The sequence below is a fragment of the Leishmania panamensis genome (genome assembly GCF_000755165.1).
Source record: "Leishmania panamensis strain MHOM/PA/94/PSC-1 chromosome 29 sequence".
Lineage (NCBI taxonomy): Eukaryota > Euglenozoa > Kinetoplastea > Trypanosomatida > Trypanosomatidae > Leishmania > Leishmania panamensis.
The window spans coordinates 829260-854139 of NC_025875.1; the positions used below are offsets into that span (position 1 = coordinate 829260).

Below are 24880 nucleotides of genomic sequence, written 5' to 3' on the forward strand. Positions count from 1 at the left end.
AAACTGAAAAGAAGGAAAGGCAGCAGTAAAGTGTAGCGCGGAGGGTGGGGTGGACAGCGACGATGACGTGCGTCTCTCTTCTTCTCCTACAAAAGCAGCATCGCTCGACAACCTCTCCCCGCCCTGTGCGTCGGCTTGGATCCATCTTTAACTGGTGAGCACAAAGTCCATCATGTGCACAAGATGGTGGTAGTCTGGAGAGAGGTGTGGGAGCTGCTGCACGGCCAGCTGTGCGTGGCCTTCCCATTGCTTCGCAACCATCTCCTGCGCAGTTTCCGCAACGTGTGTGGCAGCATCGCAAGCACGCACACCTCCGGGATCGTTTCGCAGCTTCCCGTGCCGGGGGAACTTCTCGTGAAGCCGCAAAAGCTGCGCGAAACACGCCAACCCTTCCACAACGACGCGGGTGGTGGGCACCGGTGGCAGTATCGCCTCTGATGCCAGTGGCGACGATGGCACCTCACACATGGAGTCCTCCTTTAATCCACCTCGACCGGCACACTCTCCTTGTGTCCCTGCGCTGGAGGAGTCTGGTGATCCAGTAGTTGGGTTGACTGTCGCCGTGTTGAAGCAGCCGCGCAGAATCAGTGTTGTGGTTTGTTGAAGGACAGTGAGGGCGAAGAGCCGCCACCCAACATTATCGCTGCGACGCTCGCTTGCAAGTGACTGCGTTGCTTGCTGAGAGACTGTCTTCTCACCTCCACTTCCGCTCAAAGTGCCAGATGGCAGCTTCTCAGTTCTGTGGAAGCTAGTCTCTCTCACCGTGCGGGTGTTAGTCTGTAGCTGGTAGACTGCCGCGCACATGGCGCTGGCCCAGCGCCAGATATCCTCCATGCAGAACGCGGGTGGCATCCCAGGATCTGGTGGGCCACTCTCAAAGCCGTGGTCCGCCGCTATTGCAGCCTGGATGCTGTGCTCCTTTGCCTCCTGCGGCGCCAGAAAGCCAACATACACGCGCAGCAGCCACGCTGTTGCTGTTGCAGGAGTCATCCGGTGCGCTGCGACCGTCTGCTGCAGGACATCAGGGAGGAGGCGGATGCCGAAGCGATGCGCCGGCGCGGCAATCCTACTCGGTGCCATATCCTCCACTGCCACGCCGCTGTCATTAAACCACGCGACTGTCTTCTGGGCGACAGCGACAAGAGCGGCCGAGTACGAAGCGGCAGCTGCCTCCGCATTGTAAGAGAGACGCAGCGGGTACCCAATCGAGAGAAAGTATTCTAGCAGCAGTGGAGAGGACGACGACAGCTGGGGTGCGCCTTCTATGCTGTCGCATGCAAGGTTTGGCGGCACCAGGCCCGGAGGTGCAAACGGCCCGCCGAGCAGCTGTGGAAACGCCGTACCCATCAATGCAGCATACGGGGGCAGTGAGGGGTACTCAGAGGGGTCAAGACGGCGCTTCGCATGTGTGCCGTCACGCAGTTTTGCGCCGTTGCGCGTCGGTTGCGATCCCTCGCTTCGGTGGCGGCGAATCTCTCTGTACAGGCCCACCGCAGAGCGTTCCCAGTCGTCAAGAACTGTGCCACTTCCATGGTTGGTGTTGTAGTTGTTGCGGCTGATTGATTCACGGACAGTCGCTGCTGTCGCAGCAGACGTGATGGATCCGGCTCGGGGATACTGTCGTGGGGGCCGTTGCAGGTGAAGTTGCTGTGTCGCGCTGCAGCCGCCGCGGTTGACGACATCTTGTCGCACATCACCGTCAAGCACCAGTCCCCAGTTCGTGAAAGATGACGGCGTTTCGAAAGGCGCTCCGCTCATTGGGAACGCCAGGCTTTTCGACGGCTTGAGCTTCGGGTCGCTATGTACGCACATATGCAGGCAACGCATGCGAGTCGCTGTATGCGCACGCCGTATTCGAGGAAGTGCTAGAGCCTCTCTGGTTGTACGAAAGGAGGGAGAAGGTGAAGGAGATGTGACGCGGTCTGCGACACACATGATGGTGAACAGTCTGACGTGTGCGCGTGGACCCATTCACTGACGCGCATGGGCGCGTCATAGGACAGAATTCAAGAGGATCAAGCAGGGCATCACTGCTGCGGTTGGGTGTATGTGCATGTGTGGGAGAAGGGCGTCTTCACGGTAAGGGTGGCCTCAGCTCTCTAGCCATGGCGGCTAGATTCCACGGGTCCGCGTAGCTCTGCAGGCTGCTTTGTCGTATCCGCCTCGAGAATGTCCTTCACACGCCGCATTTAAATAAAAGTGTGAATACCAACAGGTACTTGATCGGAAGCGAAGACAGTTATGTTATGTGGCATGCTCACCACAGAGGAAAAGCAGGCGCTGGCGGTTAACCTGACACAATGCAGACATCCATAGGCGCTTCCATCGTCTTCATGCGCTGCTGAGCTACGGAGAAGAGGTGCACTGTGGCAGCCGGCGAGGCGGCGTAGACAAACAAGCGCAGCGGCGGTCGCTCTTGTTGAAGGCGCGCACGCGCCACATGGCATAAATGACGCCAGCACTCCGGACAGGGAAAGATCGCGTCCGCTTGTGCCGCATGTGGGCCTGCCTTGCGACAGGCAGTCGCACAAGAGCTGCATATGGCTGGTACCGGTGCAGTGATCCTTTTACCCAGCTCTTGTACGTGACGAGAAGAAGTCATCGGTGAGGAGCGAGCAGCCAGGAGAAACACGTCTGCCACGTCGGCGTAGATACAGCCGCTGGCAGCCGCAGCGCCGAGTGCATTCTGCTCCGCGCAACCCTTCAGTATTCCCTGTAGCGTCGCCCCGGCAGGATTGACGCGCTTGTGAAACGCATGGTTGACCCCTGTGAAGGCCTCATCACAGCAAGCGACGGTGTCCGTCTCTGCAGGGAGTGCGTGGTGGTAGGGAGAGGCAATCACGCGACTCGCGACAAACAGCTCGTTGTGAAGCGCGTGCCCGCACTCTGTGGAGGTCCAAGTTTGAGGCGGCTGTGAAGCACCCTCCCCCTCTTGGGACAACAGGGGGTACGCTTCAGCAGCCTTGCTGGCCATTTGCATGGCATTGCTTGACGGCCATCGAAGACAAGACAGCCGCTGGAGAAGTCCTCCCAAATGACTGAAGTGGGTCAGTTGCGCGGGGGTAAGTTGCTGCGCCGACTTGGAGAAGAGATGTACCTTGGTGCCTCGTTGAGGACGACCCATCCCGGTCGCAGTCCCTCCGCTTCGCTTTAAATTACTGCTGGCGCAGTTACCTTTGCTGCTGCTGCACACGGGGCACGCCTCGAAGGTATCGGCACACACGCCAGTCGGCAAACCAGATGAAGTGCAGCGTCTATCCGCCTCAGGGGTGCACACAAATCGAGCGGAGTGCGTGAGTGCTAAGATGGCGTTGGAGGGAGACACCACGGACGGCTTCAAGAAACGCCGTGCTACGGCGGCACAGCAGCGAGCGGTGCGAGAAACGGCCATCTCATACACGTTCCTATTTACACCGAATGTGCGGCTGTGCGTATGCGAGCTGCTGAACCTCACCCTGAGAAGAAGAAGAAAAGTGAGAAGCGCACGTGCAACACGAGCGAGAGAGGGGTGTGGGGAAGGAAGTGAGGTGGATCGAGGGGAAACAAAGTGGCTGCACGTGTGGGGACTACTCTGGTCAACAGAATGCTCCAAATACGAAAAGAGAAAGAGTGACGAGACAAGGCCTAGCGGCAGTACCAACATTCAGGAGTTTGGTTTACCCACAGAGCGCGCCGCCGTACGCATGCTTGTGCGTCACGCTCTATGCTGCTCTCCTTGTACTCGTCGCTATTATTGAGGCATCACCAACCGTTCTGAGATCTCCTCAATAGCAGCGGCTTTCCAACACGTACAAGTTACTTGTCATTCCCCATGCCGCCGTTTCCATCCTTCACGGATACCGCGACGTCTAGGGGCTTCTTCCATATCTTTGCCACGTAGAGGAAACTCGACCGAAAAATGCGAGGCCAGAAGCGACTCCCCAAGGCGACGTGCTCGTCCGCCGAAGAGACGCTGCGGTCCAGACCTTCAAGAGAAGCGTACCTGGCATGCCCTCTCTGCACGGTGCCGTAGTCGAAGGCGTGTGCATCCAGAAGTCGCTGCACATCATGCCGTTGTGCTTCGCTATCCACACGTATGCAGGCAGCGACGCCGTCGTCGCCGGCAACGCGCGACACACTCTTCTCGTCTTCCTCATGCGCGTAAGAGAAGGCCGGTACCAAAACTGCCATCACTCTTCTCGGGGCGTCGCAGCCCGTGAGGGTACTGCCCGCATCACCTTCTTCAGCCTTCTCAGCGACGGCATTCGCACGCTCCAAGAATCGGCGCACGACATACTCGTTCTGCAGGTACGAGTAGGAGCAAGTGGCGTACAAGAGCGTTCCACCTGGTCGAAGTTGTCGATAGCCATTGTCTAGAAGCCCCGACTGAAGAGCGAAGAGAGAGGCAGATGAAGAGGGGGGAGCTTCTGCCGTGCTCTGCTCGCTGCTGCCAGCATGGAAGCTTGAAAGAGGCTGTGAGGATACGAGTGACGCCTTTTCTCTGTTTGACTCCACTCCATCGCTTGAGACGCCAAGGTTCATGTGATGCATGCGATACTCGTTGTCAACGCCTCGGCCTTTCTGGATAGTTGATGCAGCCGACCACGCCACGTGTTTACCAGACGCAGAGTCGCTGACCGCATCAGTAGTGTTCTCGTGCTGCTCGTCGAGCTGCATGTGGGCGACAGAACCATCATGTGAGCATTCTGCATCCACAAGAACGCGGTCAAACAGCAACGGCTGCGGCTGCGGCAGTGGCGCGGTTGAGTCTGCCGTTTGCAAGCCGCAAGCCTTTTCCTGCAACCATGTCGCCAGGAGGGTGCGAGCGTAGCTAGGTGCATAGACGACATACGGCGGTGGACTCGACTCTGCCTCGTGAGGCCCCGCAGACAGGGCTTCTTTCAAGGTTGAACGCCTTCGATTCCATCTTGCCGTTATCGCTGTTGTGTCGTGCTGGCGCTGAAGTCGCCGCTTTTCCTCTGTTGTCAGCCCCGTGCCAACATTCACGACTGATCCAGTGAGATTGAGCGCTGCCGCTGCGCTTCCCAAGGAGAAGCGACACCCATCCCCGGCAAACAAGCACACAGGAAGCGATGGCTGAGTGCCAGTAGTGCTGTGCCCCTGGTGCTTCGGCTGCTGCTGCTGCTTTTTCAGTGTGGATCGAGCCATATAAAGACGAGAGAGATTCACATCCACACCAACAGCGATGCCGTCTATTAGCGGCGGTGACACCGCGGAGAGCGGCGAGCAGGCGCCGCCTGTGTGGTCCCTTGTCACTGCATCCGCCAAAAGTCCCAGCTTCATGCCAGGAGCGCAGCACAAGTCCAGAACACGATCCCCCTTGCGCGGATGCAGAGCCACCACCGCGGCTATCGACGCCGCATCCATCGCGATGAGCGTTCCGTCGTGAAAAAGAGGGCTATCGCCCATGGCGTAGGACCACGGGAGGGCAAACACACCGCAAGGCAGCCACGCCACTGGCTCGACGGACGCCAAGGGCAAGCCTGTAAGTCCAGCGAGCCCAAGACGTAATACAATGGCGCGCGGAACAGTGCCGCAAGTGCAATGGATTCCCCATTGGGAGATGCCAGCGCCATCTGCAGCCTTCGACGGTGTCGCTGTGGTGCCTGCACGCACAGCGGCCTCCAGCGTGTCGGCCACCTTCCCCTCTTCAGGAGACAGCCACGTACTTGTGTCCATCAGCGCTGACTGCAACGCCGTTTCCGGCCGCATAACAACTTCCGCCCCAACGTCCAGTACCCGCTCCTCGCACCTTGGATTAATGCGGACATAGCGGCGCCGGTGTTCGTCGTCGAGCAACACGCGCGCGTCAGCGAACACCTCGGGTGGAATACAGCCATCTTCGCAATGACGTATAAGTTCAGCCGAAAATGTGCGCGGGTACCCGCAGGGCGTTGCATCAGTGGCACCCTCAGCCATGACAGGAGCACACGTACAGACACATACACACTCGCTGCCAGAACGAAGAAATTGTCCTAGTGATCGCTGAATGACCAGCTGAGAGGAGGGGGTGTCTATGCACTGTGCTTGTAGAGGAGGCGTCATATGTTGTGTACTCTTTTCGCAGCGAGGCAAAGCCGATCGAGGAGAGAGAAGAAAAAAAAGCGAGGGAAGAGGGGAGGAGGCGGTGAAGATGGCAAAGGCAGTTCGTCCGTGCCACGGGGGGTAGACATAGTGACGACATTTGTGTTTTCTGTTGTTGTTGTCGCTCTTTGTCCTCACCTTGTTGCATGCTAGGCGGGGAGTAGGAATGGGCTGAGAGGGTTAGGGGCAACGAAGGGTCCTAGACGGGGGGAGGCGGGACGCGGCTTTTGTCTTCGTGTCAAAGAGAGGCAGTCGAGAGAAACACATGATGCGCCTCACACACTCGGGGTGGGGTGGTGGTGGTGGTGGGGGGTAGCGCCCCTCCTCCCCTGGTGTCTTCACCTGTATTTCTCCCCTTCGTTGGCTCGTGGGCCTCTCGCGTGCCCTTTTGACTGATGCGGTTCAATGCGCGTTACGAATGTATTCTGTGCGTGTAGGTGAACGGGAAACACATCGCTTTCGATGGCGTAGGCCACGCGCCCTCTTCGCCCAGCACCCCCTTCCCCCTCCCCCCATCCCTGTAGAAAGCTCGCTTGTTGTGTTACGAGAGCGTGCAGGGTGTGTCGGAAGCACCTCATGCTTAAAATCGTCGCGCTGGCCCTGTAACACCGGTTGCCATCACCGCAGCGCCGGTGGCGCTTTCTCTGAGTGGTGGTGCAGGCGGGGCCAGCTGCCTGAGTTGGTCAGGGTAATGCACCGCTACAAGAAGGACGCCAACGCGCACTGCATTCCAGTGCTGCACTGCTGCGAGTTGCGACGCGCTTGTAGAGAGCACATGCACCTCCGTATCGGGGTTGAGGGACTTCAGCATGGCGGCCACCGCCGTCACGCGCTCCACCGAGGTGATGCGGTGAGAAGAGCGTAGCACCGTCGGAAAGGGGACGGTCGCGGCGCACGACGCCTGCTGAGAAGCGAGCGAGGAAGCGGCTGTACCGGCAGCGCCGCCACGTCCGTGGCGTATCACGAGATCCTGTGCGGTGATCTCTGTGTCACGTTCAACTTCACGATCAATACCAACAGCGGAGGACACCTCAGCGGCTTCCCCGACAGGTGTTAGTCGCTCCAACAGCGCTTGGCCATACGTGGAAAGGCCCTTCGCAGTTGTGGTCGGAATCAGCGGGCTTTCGGGCAGTAGATTCTGCTTCTCCGCCTCGTCACGTAACGCCTTCAGCGCCTCGGGAGTGGCAGGGCCACCTTCGGAGAGGTATGTATGCGCAAGAAGTTGATGCGCATAGGGAAGCACCCGTAGCATGCGCCACTCCTCCCGCTTCAGCAGGAGTCCAATGCGACGCAGAGTCATCTTTATATGGCGCCCTTGCACCGAATTGCCATCCTCACGGGCGCGCCTAGTCAGCAGTCGCACGGCAGCAAACGGGATAAACACCGAGTCGTAATGGTGAGTAAGGGACTCGAAAGTCGTCGAGAGCAGCACGTTGTGGTCAACCACCGCCACCCGTCCTTGGACTAGCCAACGCTGATCCAGCGAGCCGCTTGTCCCCAGCTGCCGCGTCGCGGCTGCCACAACGTCGCCGATCTTATCCTGAAAGGACTCATACACGAGCAGGGCGTCATGAGGACGGGGATGGGAGAGCAGTGCATCCACCATGGCGACACTCAGGGCAAGCGTGTGCGTCAGCGCGTTGCCAGTATCCACGCAGTCCAGCTTGTACTCGCGCTCAGCAAACTGGGTTGCCTCGTGGTTTAGCTGCAGTCGGAACAGGTTCAGCAGTACGTTTCGGTACATTGTGTCTGTTACTGGCATGCCAAGCGCGTGTGCCTCAGCGACACACCGGATACAGTGGGCCACGCTGTGCGAATGGAGTTGCTGGACTGTGTTGAGAGTCTCCGTGCTGGGCTGCACGTTGTGCTCGTGCATGGAGTGAAACAATTTGATACCCTTCTCCCAGTTGCGGCCCCCCATTGTGGAGAGTACCGCATTGTAGTGCCCCGCTGTCACCTCCATGCTTGCCTCCAGTGCGCGTAGAATCGCCAGACCGTACGTCCACCGCGCCGGTATCTTGCATTGTGCAATGAGGCGAAGAAGCTCGAGGTAGACGACATTGTTTGGCCTTGTACCATGCTGAACAGCGTCCGAGAAGACCTTCAGGCCCATCTGCCAGGGTCCGTAGCGGCGGCACGCGTTCATGACAGCGTGAACGGCAAGTGGGTCTAGCACCTGCTGGTCCTGCCAGATGCTTTCGCAGTGCTGCATAGCCGCCCTCCAGTTTCCAGCGTTGCGGTAGGTCGACAGGAGAGCACCATGAAGGCGCTCATTCATTTTACCCTCCGAGGCGGCTTCCTTCCAGAATTGCAGTGCTTTGCGCGTTTGCCGCTCGTCATTCGCGTGAGCCATGAGGACGCAGTAGTGTTGCGATGTCAGGGGCTGCTTGGCATCACGAAGGGCCTGAACGACTACCTCGGTACGGTCGAACCGGCGCAGCGCGCGGTGCTGCTTGAGAAGGGTGACAATCTGCTCCCGGTTGAGTTCGTTGACCTGCAGGGCGTGCTTCACAGCCGCCGGCAGCCGCTCCGTCGGGGTCTGCGCTAGAACAGCCGTGACAGAGGGCTTGGCCTCGCTGGTATGATGAACAAGGTTTTTACGCTTGCCGTAGAGAAGTCGACCCACGTTCGCCTCGCGCGAATGTCTCTGCTTGTGCAGCACCAGAGTGCGCCGCATGCTACCTCCGCGCCACATCATCGAGAGAAAAAGCTGAAATCCAACGAAGGAAAACACGCGCGCCACTGGTGGTGTTTTCAAGCACTCACTTAGCGATGGAAAGTACGTGTGCGTCTCTCCTACGTACTAGGGTGCTCGTTCAGTTCCGTAGTGGAAGAGACCACTGAGTGTGCGTCCACGTGAGTGTCAATGGGGACGCTTGGGGGAGGAGGAGGAGCAGGCGGAGGTGGGAAAGCGAAAAGCAGTTTGGGAAGAGGGTGGTAGGCGTAGCGGTTACATTTCACTGAGTGCCTTGCATGCATCACCTTCCAGGCTGCGGAATACTGGTTTACATGGTTGAGAAGCGGAGGCATGCTGTATGTGAATGCTTGAATTTGTTGGTGCTGGGAGGAGGAGCGGCCTGCGCGCACCTGCGCATCAACGACACACTGTCAAGAGCGTAGTGTCCGCAGATACACACACACACACAGGCGTAGACAGACGCATGAGGATGTGCACCGCATTTTGGCTAGGCGAGCCACACTACTCCAACGTGTGGCGTGTCATCTTTACCCACACCTGCGCATGTATGAGTGCCGCACTTGTTGGTGGACACTTCAGTTTGCTTTTCGATTTATCAGTCCTTCCGAGAAATCATAGGTAAAAAGCCAGGAAGAGAGAGGGAGGGATAGGGAGAGAGAAGATTGTGAATTTTTTTTGCCACCTGCGCTCGCCGACACGCCTATGCGCACGCCCCCCCCCCCCACACACACATACACACCACACAGCAGCTGTGGCCTCTCAAGCGGGTTAACCACGATAGCGAAGCAAACAAAACAACCGAGAAAAAAAAGCGCACCACTGCGAGTTCCGATAATGCCGATCTACACCATTCACGGCAACAGGTATCTACACCTAGGTACCTGCTTCTCGCATCTAACACCTTCGCAAAGAATTTCACTCGCTCCTTGGCCTAGGTGGGCCGCAGCGATGCACGAGTGCGTGAACAGACGCACTCGACGATCGACAGACATGCGCACCGACCCGCGAGCACCGGGTTCGCCCAGCAGGAGAACAAAAAGGAAGATCAGAAGCGAGTTGCGGTTCCGATACCGACAGAAGAGAGCCACTAAAAACAAAAAAAAGGCGCAGTCAAAGGCGAGCAACGACAAAGGTGGAGGGAGGGGGCGCAGGGGTATAGAGCCCCCCCGGGCCTACCACCTCACAGCAAATAGTGAAAGAGCAAACGCAAGAGAGGAGGGAAAAGGGAGGAGGGGGGGGAAGCAGACGTGCGCGCAAAGCACCAGCACAGACGACTATACACGCGCACACTACCTCCCCTCTTCGTCTCTCAGATCCACCACCTCCTCAGCAGGACTCCTCTGCCATGCAAGAAGGACAAACAAAAACACTCGTGTCATGGGAGTAGAGCGAGAGGGGGGGACAGTCCCCGCCTTTTCTCCGCTACATCACCTCAGCAGCATTGGGCGACGCTCATCACCGGAGGAGTGAGGGAGGAGGACTCACTGAAGCTGAAGAGAGAAAGTGAAGGGAGAGGAGCATGAAATACTACAAGAAGTGAAGGGCTCACTCGGAGGTGAAGAAGGAGGGGTATGGGGGAAGACTAGAAAAGCGTACCGCTCTCTCAAAATAGCGGTACTGCGCTCCTTCTCTCTTTTGACGGAGCGCCCAGGGGGGTAGGGAATTCGGTGAGTGAAGGCCCACACCGCTGCAGACAGGAAGGTGGATGCTAGAATGGGGTGATGCGAGAGGAGGGGCAGGGGAGCGAGTGCGCATCGAGCATGAGTGAAGAAGTACAATGGATGTCTTGAGTGCAAAGACACGCATCGCTTGCAGTGGAGGAGTAGCGGCGGGGGTAGAGAAACTAAGAGAAACCCATGAAAGTTGAATGCCGCGTCGCCAGGTGAACAACTAGAGCGCAGACAGCGTTCGGACGCAGCTGTCGTACTACTCCCTTGTGCGGAACACCTTTACTAACGGCTTCTTCGGTTCCGCTGCCCCAACCCCTCTTGTTCCTCCTCTACCTATTTTACCTGTTGGCGTACATGCTGAGGAGCACACACACACGCACACATGTACCCATCACCGAGAGCAGCCTCGCCGCGCCAGCTCCGCTGCTTTGCGTTTTCTCAGCCCAGCTTCCTGACCAGCGCATCGGAGAGGAGGAGCACGAGGTCTGCGCCGACCATGGCATTCCGCATGACCTTGAAATCGACCAGGTAACCTTTATCGTGCCGCTCGTGAATGCGAAAGAAATAAAGAGAGAGAACGACAGGGTTGAGCGGCGGCGTGATTGTTTCCGCAACGGCAGAGGTAGAGGTGCTCGCCAACGAGGACGCATCGCGAGGGTTAAACGGCGAGGACGGCGACGCCGACTCGCTCTCGGTTACATGCACTGACGGAAGTATCGACGTCGTCGTTCTTCCAGCCACCATCGCCGCTTCCTCGTCTCCGCCTTGTAGGTTGCCGAAGTAGTTGCCGCGCGCAACCTGGCTCGTGTTAGTGTGGAAGCCGCCACCTGGTGCACTCACGAGGCTGCGACCTGCAGCGCCTGGTCGTCGGGTGTGGGCCACCTGTAAGTGGATGGACTCCTCGTCGCGCAGCATGCTACCAGCGACGTCGTCGCCCTCGTGATCGTCACTGCTGCCGCTCGCTGGGGCGCCGCTGCGGCTGCCAATGCGGATCGGTGCAGAGGATTCAATGGAGTAGGAGTTTAGTGTGTTTTGCCACGTGGATGCTTTGGGGGATTGCGTCGAGTCCGCTACCACACTCCATGTCTCAGCCGTTGACCGTGCCAGGAGACGGAAAGGCGAGACTACCTTCCACTGCATCCCGAAGGAGCGCAAGACGTCATAGATCGCGGAGAGCGACTTCTCTGCCCGCCAGTCCGTCATGATGCCGATGCGCCAGCCATAATTGTTCTCCACAATAAACTGCTCCTCCTCCGCGGTGTACATGGCGTGTTTTCGGGCGACAGATCCGACACGCGGTTGGTCGCTGAGGCTCACCCCTAGCTGCGAGGCGGCGGTTCCGCCAGTGCCAGACAGCATGCCTGTACGCCGATGGCTGCTGCCGCCGCCCGTGAGCCCCGCAGCGCCGCGCAGACTGCCTGGCGCATGCAAGGAAGAGCCTGCGCTGCCGGAGCCGATCAGAGATCCGGTGCAGACCTTGGAGGTGATGCGGAAGGAGCCAACTGAGGGCGGCCCGCCTGGGCCCCCATTGCCGCTCACATCACTCAGGCTCGTATCACTCACCTTCGTGTCGCCAAAGGTTGCGGTGGAGGCAGGCACGAAGAAGCCGCGGTTGTAGGCCCACTTGTTCCTCGTTGCATCGTCCTCATCGAGCAGCACCACCATCGCGGGGCTCTGTGTCAGCATGAGACCCATGTTGAGCTCCCGCTCCATCGCCTTGGGCTGAAACTTTGTCTGCTGGGTGCCGATGGCGTGGCCTATCCCACGGGACTCATCGCCGGACATGCCAAGCTCTCGGACCTCAGCCGCGATCTCGCGACGGCGGCGTGCGTCCAGGAGAATATTGTAGGCGACATAGGCGGCACCGGAGCCGTGCTCGAGCTCTTTGCGCACATCCCTGTCCCGCACCCCCAGCCGCTTCGCTGTCTCGCTGACCAACACCGATAAAATGCGGTCCTCCTTCACGCTGAAGATGGACTCACTGTACGACAGCCGCATTGGCAGGCGCTGATTGAACCAGGCGTTGTCACGGATTTGCGGGACGGTCAGTCGCACGAGTGGGTCTACGACGAGGATCTGCTGAATGAGCTCCCGTGGCCCCGCCTGCATGTTGGACGGCATGGCGTACTTGCCCTTCTTGATTTTGCTGAAAAGGAGCGGAATGCTGTCCTCGTCGAACGGAAGACACCCGCAGAGCAGCGCGTAAAGAATGACGCCGCAAGACCACACATCCACCTCAGGACCAAAGTACAGCTTACCGGAAATGACTTCTGGTGCGGCGTAGTTGGGTGACCCACACGACGTTGCGAGGAATTCGCCATCCTTCGTGATGTTCGAAAGACCAAAGTCAATTAGCTTCACCTGCAGCCCAGTTCCAAGCAGAATGTTCTCTGGTTTCAGGTCTCGATGCACGACGCGGAAGTGGTGACAGTACTCGATGGCGCACACAATCTGCTGGAAGATGTAACGCGCCTCGCTTTCTCGCACACGGCCCTTCTGCACAATGTAGTCGTACAGCTCCCCACCCTCCACGTACTCCATGATAAGGTACATGTCCGTCGGTGTGGAGATGACCTCGTAGAGACGGCAGATGTTCGGGTGAGAGAACAACTGAAGGATTTCGATCTCGCGGTGGATTTTTCTGTCCATGTTGGCAGACTTGAGTTTTTGGCGGTTGAGGATCTTAATGGCGACGTACTCTCCAGTGTGCACATGTCGCCCTTTCTTCACCTTGCCAAAGCTACCGCGGCCGATGGTCTCACGAATGACGTAGCTGCCGATCATCTGCTCGGGAAGCACCGGGTACAATGGGGGACCACCGCTACGGGAGTGCGAGTAGCTGCTCTCCCATGAAGGTGGATACGCGTTCTGCGCCATTGTGTGCAACTTTCTGCAATGCCTGATAATAGGGTAGCAAGCCTCCCACAGGGGGTGCTGGAGGGTTTAAAAAAAATGAGAGAAACAGTTGATTTGTGGGTAACACACACCAGCGCAGAAACGTTCAACAGAGAGGGAGGGAAAGAGGGACTGGTGGTGGCGGTGGCAGTGGTGAGGGCGGAGGTGAGGGCGGAGGAGGGAGGGAGTGGAAAGAGAGCGTGAGACGGGAAAAAGAGAAGTGGCGAGAGCGGAAGGCGAGGCGAGAGACCGTGATGAGTAGCCACACACACACACATGCACAGGGTGAGGTTGATACACCCCAAAGTGGGTAAAGAAAGCAAGAAAACAACGAAGGCGAAGGAAGAGGGGGGGGTGGAGGGGGAGGAGGATCAGTACAACAAGACTACGTCGTGAGAGGAGAGACAGAGAGAGAGAGAGGCGTAGGCCGAAGAGTGCCGGGGAAGGAAAAGAGAGGAACAAGGCAACAAGGGAGCTGTTATGGATGTTGTAGGAGCAGAAAACACCCATATATATATATATATATATATATAATGATGACTGAGGCAGATGTGAAAAGAAGCGAGACTAGCACACACCGAGAAGCGGAGGAACAGCAAGAAAGCGCACTTGAGTGAAGACTCACACGCCCACACACACACACACAAGCACAGACACAAAGGGAGTAGAAAAAAATCACACGAAACGAGAAGCGATAAGACAGTCATAAGAGAAGAACACAGGCCGGCGCACCCACAATGCGCGCAACGCAGACGCTTTGCTCTTGCACTCTGCGGGCGTCCTGTAGTGCGGGTGTGCTCCTCTAAGAGGAAGCAGCGCAGAAGTGAAAAAAGGAGGAAAAGAAAGGTAACTCAGAGACGGAGGCGTATGACGGTACACGTGAGTATCGGTGCATGCCTGAGGAACGGGTGCGGAGACTCAGACAAGCAGGCGACACGAAATCAACCCTGGTCAAGCAACGCGCACCCGAATCGGCCAATTTTTTTGTTTCGGCTACACACACCCACACGCAAACCTTGGTAAGTGGGGGGGGGGACACCCAGACACCGCTACTGACGGAGCTATATACGCAGCAATACACGCGCCCAGGGAGAGAGAGAGAGAAAGAGAGACAAAGCACTCACAAGCCCATGCAGGGGAATTGAACAGAAATTGAGACTACTGCGAACGTATTTGGTGTAGGGCCGTTTTGGTTTTCATTTCGTGATGACCGACGGCGTGTGATGTAGCGAGATGAATCACCAAAACAAGAAGACAGTCCAAGAGAAGGTGGAGTGTAGAGAGGCAGGAGGTACAGAGAGTATGCGAGGGAGGAGGCGATTGTATTCACCATACACCACGAGTACATGTGCACACGCGCAGTTCGACAAGAGAAGGGAACGAACGAGAAGCAAGTGTGCAGCGCGCTTGCTTACTGGGTATAACAGACGCACAGCATGCGTTCATGTGGTTCTGCGTATTACACAAAGGCGAGTGCAGCACCACGTCGACGAGATGCAGTGTGAAGCCGGTTTCCGAGTAGAGGATGGCCTGCCCACAGACCACCACACAGACACACGCAGTCAGAGAAGGTGATATGTTTCCTTCTTGTGCGAGGGAACGCAGGTGTGGGTGGTGGTGGTGTGTGGGGATTTCTTCTGAGCATTTTGTGCTTTGTTGTTGCGTTATTATTTTTTTCTTCGGTGCAGTTGTCTTTGTTTGGCTCGAATGGGCAGAGAAAGGAGGAGCGTGAAATCAAAACGGGAGGGAGGGAGGGGGCGCAAGAGCGCAAGGAGACACACCTGCAGAGACAAGGGGCGGCGCAACACCACATCTCGAGTGTTTCCCTTTTGGTATCGTCGATTGTACTTCCGTTTTTTTTGTCATTTGTCCTTCAAGACAACCTTCTCGGGTGGCGGGGTGCACAGGGTGCACTGTGGCGACACGCAGTTCGTCAGAAGATGAGGTCCGATAACGTCAGTCATCTTCGGGGAGTACGCCATCCTGCCGTGCAGCACCAACAAGGCTACCTTTGTCGGTCGCAGGCGTGTCATAATGATGTCGACAACAACGAAGAAATCAGTCAGCATGAGGGATAGTGGAAGCGGCAACGCCTCCACCGTCACCTCGACCGTGTGGGAGGCGAGCGCCTCCTCGTGGCTGCCTGAGCGGCTGCCACAGCTGAGGAGTTGACGCACACTGGTGATGACGGGGCTCGAGAGCGCCACCCCTCCACTTAGTTGATGTCGCATCCACAGCCAGTACACAATCGGAAAGACCGGCACGTGCAGGGAGAGGTAGGCGACAGACTCCATGCATGTCTCCGTGTACCAAATCATAGCCAGCACAAAGGAAAAGTACAGGTAGTACACGGCCAGTGTAGGAAACAGGAAGCTGATGATGACGAAGAGAAACGTGGCGGCGAGCATCTGATCCACCTGGAAGTGATAACTATCGTAGCGCTTGCGCAGGGGGTTGTACTTGACGCCGTAGAACTGACGAAAGAGGTTTGTGAGCAAGACGCGAGCAAAGCGGTATGGCAACGCGACGGCGTGGTAAAGGAAGCGTAGGTGCAGCGAAACGAGGCCGGTGATGTCGGAGACGAGGGCAGCAGCGGTGCTGCAGCCTAGAAGGCAGAAGATGCGCAGGTGAAGCGACATGCGGATCCACTCGTACACTGCTTGAAGCTGATCTTCGGAGGCGGGGTAAGACAACGTTGACAACGGCGCCGCCGTACCGACAGCAGCGACTGTGCTGTTCACGTACGCCTCCACTGCGAACGAGTCCGATTGGAAGGATACGAGGCTCGGCAGCGTGGCAGGAGACCACCTCAGCAGCGCATCCCACACCTCCAGCACGCACTTGGCGAAGAAGCAGAGCGCCATGTTCAGGTCTTCATTTACCTTCAGCCCAGCCGGGTAGCCGTCAAACCAGTCCATGTAGGCAGCGTGCATTTCGTACAGGCAGTGACGCGCCACGTACTGCGAGGCGACAAAGAGGGACGGGCCCCAGGCTGACACGCACAAGTAAACGAGCACTCCAAGCACCAGGTCCACCGCGCAGCGCGATATGTAGCCAAAGATGCAGACATAGCGGCGATTAGCGTAGGGCGAGACTTGGTGCGGCAGCACCGGATGGAGGCCGCAGGAGTCGTTGGCGAAGCTGACGGCACACAAGAAGTGCACAAACTCAGACGTTCGGTAGAGCAGCAGCTCTGCTGTCTTGCTGAAACGCAGGAGTTTCAAGAGACTGATGACGTAGCTGAAGATGAAGTCGACAGCGTATTTTAGTACTCCCGTCAGCGGTTCCACGGTTTCTTCCTTGACGTAGTTGTCCAACTCCTCCTTCTGCATGACGCGGCGCACATTTCGGCCGGCACGCATTGTTGCCAGAAGGATGCTCATCTCTGCCCTGTCGGTGGTCGAGGTGAAGTCAAGGCGAGGTGGCACACCCGCCGGTGGCGGTGGAGCGATACTCTGCGGCGGGGCCAGCGTACTCCGAGCGCGGTGCTTCTCGAAGTGCGACGACGATCGCCACCCCCTCTTTCGATCGCCGCTGTCCACCTGCTCTATTTCCGAGTCACTCAGCGTCGCCGTGCTGACCGGCGCTGTCACCCCGCTATCGTCGCCTTCCAAGGGTGTAAAGCTTTCCTCCGGACCTGCTGCCAGGCGGTCGCGCAGGGAGCTGTTCCGATGCCACTCCGGGCTGGCCAAAGCGTCTTCCCCAAAGCTGTTGGAATGGGTCGCGAAACTGATGTTACTGTTGACAAACATTTCCCGACGCCTGCCTGTTAGCACACCAGACTGTTCCACCGTGTCGCGGTCGGAGAAACTGTCCTCGGCGGGCATCGTGATGGAGTCGCTCACGAAGCTCGTGTTGCGCCAGCGTTGCTGATCCCGCTTGAGTACGCGCGGCCCCGCTTCCTTGCGCATGACCCCCGGAAGAAGAACGCCTTCCAGGTTCGAGCTCGCCCCTGGTGCGCACACCGGCACGATCCCGCTCTGCAGCTGCCGCACCCCCGATACCCCGTAGAGCGCTGTGGCCGAGAAGATGGTGGGACTAATGGAAAGCGCCTTGGCTGGATCACACCGCACAACATGCAGTTGGCAAGGCTGCACGCGCGCACCACAGCACCACAGCTCCGCCAACACTGGGCCTTCAAGCAGTTCCAGCCAGAGATAGCTGCTCCTACGTGCGTCGCGGATGTCTTCCTCCTCCGCGACGGAGTACAGGTTAGAGCCGTGAGAGGTGCTGCTGGGTCGCACGCAGCCCAGGATAGTCAGACTACTGTACGGCATCTCTGGCATATTCCCGTTGTAGTTCTGCAGGACACACCTGATTTTCTGTAGCTCTGCCTTTGCCTCCTCCAATGTGCAGTTTCGCAGAAACCACGTCACAATGATGTACAGGCGTCGGTCATTCCACCCTACCACCCACGCAATGGAGTCGTTCGCACCCAGGATCTGCGTGGCGGGCGAGACCGGCCACACGAGCATACATATTTCGGTTGTGCTAGAGCGCGGCATTATTCCACTACTGTCGTTTTCTTCCGATCGGCAAGTGTCTGTATGCTCAGGGATATGAGCGTGTGTGTAAGGGCGGGAGAGTAGTCAGTGAACAACTTCGCTGCGTGGTGCGATAGAGGAGGTGGAGCGAGGAGGAGGGGTGTGGAGAGGCGCGAAAGAGAGAGAGAGACAGCTGGGAGAAGAATCATGTATAGGATGAAAGGCAACCAGCAGAACAGAGCGACGGCAACCACGGCACCGGAGCTAGGCGACGCAAAACACTATGCGATGCGTTACGCTGGAGAACAACGAGCAGGGGAGGGGGGAGGAGGTATGAGCGTGAAACAGAGCGAGAGAGAGAGCACAAGGCGTGCGGTGCATTTAATTGCAGAAAAAAGTCAAGATACGCTACACAGTGCAATGGGAAATGTCGAAGGCGAACCAACTGATACTCTGTATGCGCGTCTCTGACTCAGTGTGGCTCTCTCCTCTGGCTGAAGGACTGCGCGGTGAAGGTTTGCATGAGTGTAGTCACACACATCTGCACAGAGACATATAATTGCCGCCGTAGGCGTTGGCATCGAACGGCCTCTTTCCCCTTTCGTTTTAGCTTTCCTTGACCAATCATTTCTTCTCCGCTGCAGCTACTCTGTCTCGGCTCCGTGTGTGGCAGGGTCCGTTCCCCTCTTTATCCACCACCCCTCTCTACTGTTTCTCGTAGCATAGTTGCCGAGTGCATCGCAATACATGCGGCAGGAGAGGGGTAGGAATGGTGAGGGAGGTACGAGAGTGGGAAGGGGGGGATACGGGGATACGGGGTCGAACCAAAATGATGCGCACACGATGGAGCGGCAAAAGCTGAGGAATCCAAATAAAAGAGCGGCACACGAACGCTCGACTACTCTTCCTCAAAACCAAAACCTGAGTAGAACGGGTTGTCCTCGTAAACCGGTCGGGTTGTCGGTTCGGACGGGAGTACTGGCGGAGGCGGCTGATGCAGGAAAGGGATGCCGGCTGCACTCTCAAATACCGGCGGTCGCTGCCCCGACTCAGCTTGTCCGAGGATGGCCTCGCCAAGGATACTGGGGTGCTGTCGCCGCCGTCTCTGCCGTCGCTTCACTTTACGTTCTCCACTTTGCAGCAGAGGATATTGCCTTTTCACTTCCACTTGCAGCACCGCTTCCATTGAGTGGCTGGTACCCGTCACGGTAGTGCAACCTGGCTCCTCGCTTACAGGGTATTCTGTACCGTTGTCGTCGTTTCTTGATTGGCCATCGCCTTGCTCGTTCTCGGAGACCTCCTCGGTGGTGTGGTACTCGCCTGTTTCGCCGTCGAAGTTGAGTGCGTCATCTTTCGCCGACTCATCAACAAACTGCTGCTTCTCGTCATCACCACCTTCAGCGTCACCTACGTCTGCCCCCGCTTCATCCGTCTTCATGATCTCTGGCCCATCGGCTTCGTCTTCTCGCTTCAGTGATGCGACCTCCAACTCGGCTGCACTGCCGTCAATTTCCTGATTCCTCTCCTCCTGCCTTGTCCTCATGTCTGTCGCCGTTTCGAGAATGGGGGCGGAGGTCTCTTGATTTATGTCAGAGACGTCGCCATCCTCGATTGCGCCATCTCTGGCACCGTCTCCAGCCATCATTTCGCGCTGCCCCAGATGATCCAGTAGGAGGGATTTCCACGTAACCGCTTCAGCCTCCCTTACCTCGCAACGGTGGAGCGACTCAGCTGCAGAGAGGTCTTTGTGCATCTGTAGCTGCGCCACCTGTGCTTGCAGGGCTGCCACCTCTAACCGCGCTTGTTGCACCGCAGCAGTCAGCGCGTACCGCTCTGTTGTCGTGCTGTCAGTCAGTAACTTTCGTTGCTGCTCGACTTGGGCAGCAAGAGAAGCAGTCTGGCTATTGCGTGTGGTGCATTCGGACGCACGCGCCTGCAACGACTTGGCCTCCGCGAGCGCCTTCTCGAGCAGTGATGGGACCTCTGCCATAGAGTACTGCGCATACTGATCGAGTTTCACCTGCATCTCTGTGAATTTCGTGCGAATCGCCGCAGTTTCGGCGGCAAGGGTCTCCTTCCACTTGGCAGAGAGTACGCTGATGGCATCTTGGACGACATCCACGCGCCGCGGCAACTGTGGCAAGTGCACCTGCGCTAGACATCGCTCTTTTCCCGCGTCACACGTTGCCACGGAAGGGTCCGCGCTGTCACTTTCATGTGCGTCATCATCGGCAAGCTTTAGCAGCTGCATCGCACTTTCCAGTGCTGGTGTGGTATGCGTTACGAGTAGGTCGGTGCTTCTCGAGTTACCGCCCTGGCACTCTGGCGCACCCGCTTCATCAGAGAGCTGCAGAAGTCGGATCAGTAGAGCAACCTCTCGCTTCTCACGCTCGAGGGGCGCTGCACACCCGTGGTGCACCTGCGCAAGTGCGGCGTTTACCGCCTCGGTAATGGCTTCCTGGGAGGCATGAAGACTGTTGAGCAGCTGTTGTTCCTGCAGTAAGAGGGGAGAGGCGCAAGCGATGTGTAAGTCGGCATCGTCATCGCGTGCGCCACTCGACAGGATCTCCACGGTAGCCATATCGGTACACCGGCGCAGGAGCAGCTCAGCAGTGCGGCACCAGGCATCCTCGCTCGAACTGGCACACATTTCCGCTTCAACCCAAACATCGTGGGTCCTTTGCCAGTGCTTTGCGTTTTCGGCGAGAAGTGAGACAAGTGAGTTGGCGCGTGTCTGCAGCGCCTCTAGCAGAGAGAGCACTTGAACACGGGTAGCCAGCAAATCCACAGGTGCTGATGGGTGAGAGTGCGGTAACGACGTGAGTCCATCGCTTTCATCCTGTACTTTACCCTCGCCAGCTACATCTTCGTTTACGTCGCTGATGTCGCCCCTGTGACCGTCGTCCTGTTCGTCCTTCGGCTTTGGTGTCGATGCCGCACAAACCACAAGGTGCGCCAGGCCGTCGTAACTTGCCCAACGGAGTCCATCCTCCAGTACCGCCTCCAGCATCTGCGAGTCCCCTCTTACATCGGCCGTCTCCGCCAGTGAAGTGAGCGCTGTAGCCTCAGCTTGTGAGACCCAGGCTGAACCAAGGACACGACGCGCGCACTTTTTCAGGTAAAGGAGCTCTCGGCACAAGCGATCCCTCAGCCCTTCGCGCCGCGCGCACGTGTCTGTGACAGCCTTCATTTCTTCCGGCGTCACCCCGCATGGCTGTGAGAAAAAGATAGAGGGTGGCTGTGGCACGGAAGCTGAAGAAGACGCATCGGCGGCATAGCCGATGCTACTTACTGCCTTCTCCGCATCACGTAGAATGGCCAGTGTCAACGCATTTTGTAACTCCTTCCGGCGGCGCAGCAAGACCTTCCGCAGCCCCATCGCCCGCGTCTCCGCGATGGTCACAGGTGAGTACAAGTCTTGCATTTCGCGCGCCTGTTGTGCGTTTGCCGCGAAGAGGCTCCATTCCAGTGAATGTGCACGGCGCTGCCGCAGATCGGCCTCCGTCTGCACCTCAGCTTCAGTTAGAGCCTGCAGTTCCTGCAGCAAGCTCTGGCACCGACGTCCCACCTCCGTAAGTGCCGTGGCAACAACGGACATGTTTGTGCGGCAATCCGGATCACGGAAAAGAGTGTGTACTTTCGCCAGAGTGCCGCCAAGGGTGGTCATGTCGCTTATGTGCTTCTGCCACATGTCGCTGGGCGGAGACCGCGTCGGTGGGGAAGCCGTCAAAGGCCGCGCACAGTCGTGTTCCTCTGATGATTCTTCCACAGTAGAAGTCATCACCCTGCCAGCTAGCCCTGCGTTCTCGTGTAAGCGACCCAAGAGCTCCGCAGTTTCCGTCTTCAGTTTCTCCTGACGCTCCGCATCAGCCTGCATCGATCGTGCGTGGGAGCGCAGCAACCTCACTGCCTCAGTGCAGCGTTCGTACTGCAGCTGAGCGTGCTCCATACGATGCGCTAAACATGCTAATCGAGCGTCTGTCGCTACAGCAGCCGCGATGTCTTTGGCATTCGGTGAGGCATCGGCGGCAGAGGTAGCCGTCAGCGTCCTAGACTCGGCGCTCGCGTTGGGGGAGGTCTTAGCGCTGCCACTAGAATGCAGACAAGACGCGCTCAGGGCCTGTGACGCCAGAAACATCTGCTGCTGTGCTGCCACCTCCGCCATCAGTTTTGCTTCCCGTTGTGCCATGCGCAGCGCAAAATCACTTTGCCGATCGCGCTGCTGCTCTTGAGCCTCCATTTCCGCCACACGAAACAGTAGGCTTCGGTACTCGGCCGCGTATGCACCGTCGCCACCATTCTTGCTGTCATCATCGTCGTCACCCTCGTCTACAGCCTCTTCATTGTCAGCCTCCAGCAGCGCTGGCTGCGTCTCATCGAGTCGCGTGGCAGATGCATTTGCCGTGACGGACTTCTCATCATGCTCTGCCACAACGGTCGTATCGTGCTCATGGAAGTTCTCATGGCGTAGCGTTTCCTCCTCGTTGGTCGCTGCAGTCATTGGCTCATACTTCACATGGGCGTCTGCTGATGCGGCGCTCAGGGAGCCGAGCACCCCTTCGTCATCCGTGAGGGAGTTGCTATGCATGCTGGTCGCCACTTTACAAGCGTTTGTCTTACCGCTGCCTGGCTCGGACTTCGGGGGTATTTATAAAAGTGCCACAGAGGTGTCCGCACCCTTCGAGGAATACGCCAAACAGACGCACCCACACACGCGCGTATCAGCAGAGAGGCGTTCAGCTTGCGTGAGCGTCTGTCTGTACAGGCCAAGGTAGAGCAGCAAAGAGAGAAAAGAGCAACACAAAGTCAGTACAACGAGAGAGTGAGAAGGACGCGTCTAACAGGCGTGTTTGTTTGCTTCATCCGATGCTGAGGCCTTTTGGTGAAGACTTGAGCCCAGAGCCGCGGCACCAGAGTCGCTGCCTGGGTAGCCAGCCCTCACCTTACCATTACAGAGCCACGTTAGGTAGAAGGGCGAGCTCGAATGACACCCAAACGTTGTCACTTCCCACAATGTCATTTCTTCTGTTTTTTTTTTTTGTGGAACTCGGGTCAATGTCAACAACACAAAAAAAAGGCTTTCGTGCTCAGCGTGTGCATTTTGCATTACAATCTGAGTCGCATTCCACCCAACTCGACCTATGACAGCCCATCGCGCCCTGCAAAGCCGCACTCAGCACGCGCTGCAGCAGCACGCCCACAGAGCTAGCTGAGCACGGCCCCTGCCTCACACCCTACCCAACCACCCACCACTGTTTCGCTGGCCGCCGCCTGGTGCGTCCCGTGGCGTGGCTCGACGCACTCCCCCCTCCACGCACACCAGTAGACCACGAGGGCCGCGTGAGATGTGCCGGAGCCACGCTGACACTCCGCGCGTCACACGGATGGCGCACACGTGCTCGCCGTCGCAGGCTGCTCCGACGCAACGCCGTCCACGGCCTGACCGCCGAGATCCGCAGCGATACATCGGTCTGGCCTCCCCTGCGTCGTAGACACCTGACCCTGTCAGAGCCAGAGGGTGGTTCGGCACGTGCAGGGAGAGAAGAGGGGCTGCCTGGCAGCCTCCCACAGAGTGGGGGTAGTGAGATGGTGGGATGCTGCGCACTGATGTGTTATCCCCCCGCCACTCCTTGAGATGAGTGAGGTCTGGAGTGGTGCCGAAAAAAAAGAGAAAAAAGGAGGAAAAAGTGCACGTCGTACTCACTAAAACGAACAACAAAAGGGGGGTGAACGAATCGAGGCGTGCGCGTTCGTTCCGCGTAGTGGTCGCTGAATCACAGAGAAGAACAGAGCGCACAAGGTGGAGAACACTGACATGCATTCAGAAGACACACACACACACATACGCACACAGACACATCAGCGCGTACATTTTTCCACATAAATTGCGTGTATGCGTGCTTGACAGAGGGTGAGCAGATGCAAAGAACCACAGTTTTTCACCGAGGGGCAAACAGAATGGGTGATAGAGGAGTAAAGCAAAAGAAAAAGCGCTGGTCTGTGCGATTATGTTAGATAATGAGTCAGTCAAGTTCGAGGGACAAAGCCGATAAGAAATACGCAAGCGCACAACACCTCTGACACGCTCACGCGATGAAAGAGAAGGAGCGTAATGCAGAGTTTAAAGGCCAGAAAAAAAAAGAAACGAGTAAAAGAAGAATACGGCAGTGGCCTTTGAGGGGGAATGAGAGAGAGAGAAGGGCCTTTGAGCACCCAATGCGGGTGAAGACGGCGTTGAAAGAGAGGCGAGGGCGAAGCATGAAGACTTTAAAGCGGTGCTCGTTCTCCTTTCCTTCTGAAGATGCCAGAAAGCGCGTGTAAGGTGGGATTCTATTACGTAACAAATAAATCTATAGCAGAGAGTGCGCATGTATACAGCTGCGAGTGCCGGATAGAATGGGGGGAGGGATACGAAGAAGCGCAGAGGCTCTGTAACGCACGGGTTTGACTGGGCACACGTGTGCTTTTCTGGCAGATGCGTATTGGAAGGGAGAAGGGGGGAGGGAACACAACAGCACAGCGCACAGGAGCGAGAAGTCCTTCCCTCCCCTAAAACAACTGGAAGATAGCCGCTTACACATACACGCATGCAACCGGAGCTCTCCCCCAAAAAGGAAAGAGGAAACAGAAAGAGAGAGAGACACAATAGTGAAGCAGGGACGCGACACAACCACTACATCGACTACGATGGGGCAAAGAACAGAGGACAGAAAAGATGGAAGAGGGGAGGAGGGGGGGTGGATGGAACACCATGAGGGTCGCTGCATTATCGAACAAAAAAAAATGACCACAAAAATCACTGACGCCACAAAACCGCACGGCCCAAGAAGAGCAAAGAAAAGAAAACAAAACAAAAAAAAGAAGAACTGCACAGCGGTGCCACTCAGGCGCCAGCGAGAACACCACCGCTCACCAGCACGGAGAGAGGAAGGAGGCGCCAGCCAGAGCGAAGAGAAGGCGCAGCCAAGTAGAAAGAAACGAACAAATAAGAATAAACAGAAAAGAGAAGAAGCAAACGAATTGAGACACACATTCTTGTCGCTCGGCGG

The 24880-nt window shown here is 57.4% G+C and overlaps 7 protein-coding genes across 7 annotated transcripts, besides 1 other annotated feature; all 7 read right to left on the minus strand.

Moving 5' to 3' along the window:
• Window positions 1–147: 147 nt before the first annotated feature.
• Window positions 148–1758, minus strand: LPMP_292000 (hypothetical protein; the record flags this gene model as incomplete). The annotated part of the gene is made up of 1 exon (XM_010702502.1): window positions 148–1758. The coding sequence occupies one exon, from the start codon at window positions 1756–1758 to the stop codon at window positions 148–150; it is 1611 nt and encodes a 536-aa protein (XP_010700804.1).
• Window positions 1759–2287: 529 nt separating this feature from the next.
• Window positions 2288–3391, minus strand: LPMP_292010 (hypothetical protein; the record flags this gene model as incomplete). Its single annotated transcript, XM_010702503.1, has 1 exon — window positions 2288–3391. The coding sequence occupies one exon, from the start codon at window positions 3389–3391 to the stop codon at window positions 2288–2290; it is 1104 nt and encodes a 367-aa protein (XP_010700805.1).
• A 404-nt stretch (window positions 3392–3795) lies between these two features.
• Window positions 3796–6045, minus strand: LPMP_292020 (hypothetical protein; the record flags this gene model as incomplete). The annotated part of the gene is made up of 1 exon (XM_010702504.1): window positions 3796–6045. The coding sequence occupies one exon, from the start codon at window positions 6043–6045 to the stop codon at window positions 3796–3798; it is 2250 nt and encodes a 749-aa protein (XP_010700806.1).
• Window positions 6046–6664: 619 nt separating this feature from the next.
• LPMP_292030 (hypothetical protein) lies at window positions 6665–8761 on the minus strand (the record flags this gene model as incomplete). The annotated part of the gene is made up of 1 exon (XM_010702505.1): window positions 6665–8761. One exon carries the CDS (start codon window positions 8759–8761, stop codon window positions 6665–6667), a length of 2097 nt encoding a protein of 698 aa, XP_010700807.1.
• Window positions 8762–10890: 2129 nt separating this feature from the next.
• Window positions 10891–13329, minus strand: LPMP_292040 (serine/threonine protein kinase, putative; the record flags this gene model as incomplete). Its single annotated transcript, XM_010702506.1, has 1 exon — window positions 10891–13329. The coding sequence occupies one exon, from the start codon at window positions 13327–13329 to the stop codon at window positions 10891–10893; it is 2439 nt and encodes an 812-aa protein (XP_010700808.1).
• A 1880-nt stretch (window positions 13330–15209) lies between these two features.
• On the minus strand, window positions 15210–17852 carry LPMP_292050 (UDP-GlcNAc:PI a1-6 GlcNAc-transferase, putative; the record flags this gene model as incomplete). The annotated part of the gene is made up of 1 exon (XM_010702507.1): window positions 15210–17852. One exon carries the CDS (start codon window positions 17850–17852, stop codon window positions 15210–15212), a length of 2643 nt encoding a protein of 880 aa, XP_010700809.1.
• An 877-nt stretch (window positions 17853–18729) lies between these two features.
• On the minus strand, window positions 18730–22419 carry LPMP_292060 (hypothetical protein; the record flags this gene model as incomplete). Its single annotated transcript, XM_010702508.1, has 1 exon — window positions 18730–22419. The coding sequence occupies one exon, from the start codon at window positions 22417–22419 to the stop codon at window positions 18730–18732; it is 3690 nt and encodes a 1229-aa protein (XP_010700810.1).
• Window positions 22420–22918: 499 nt separating this feature from the next.
• Window positions 22919–23456: a repeat region.
• Window positions 23457–24880: the final 1424 nt, after the last annotated feature.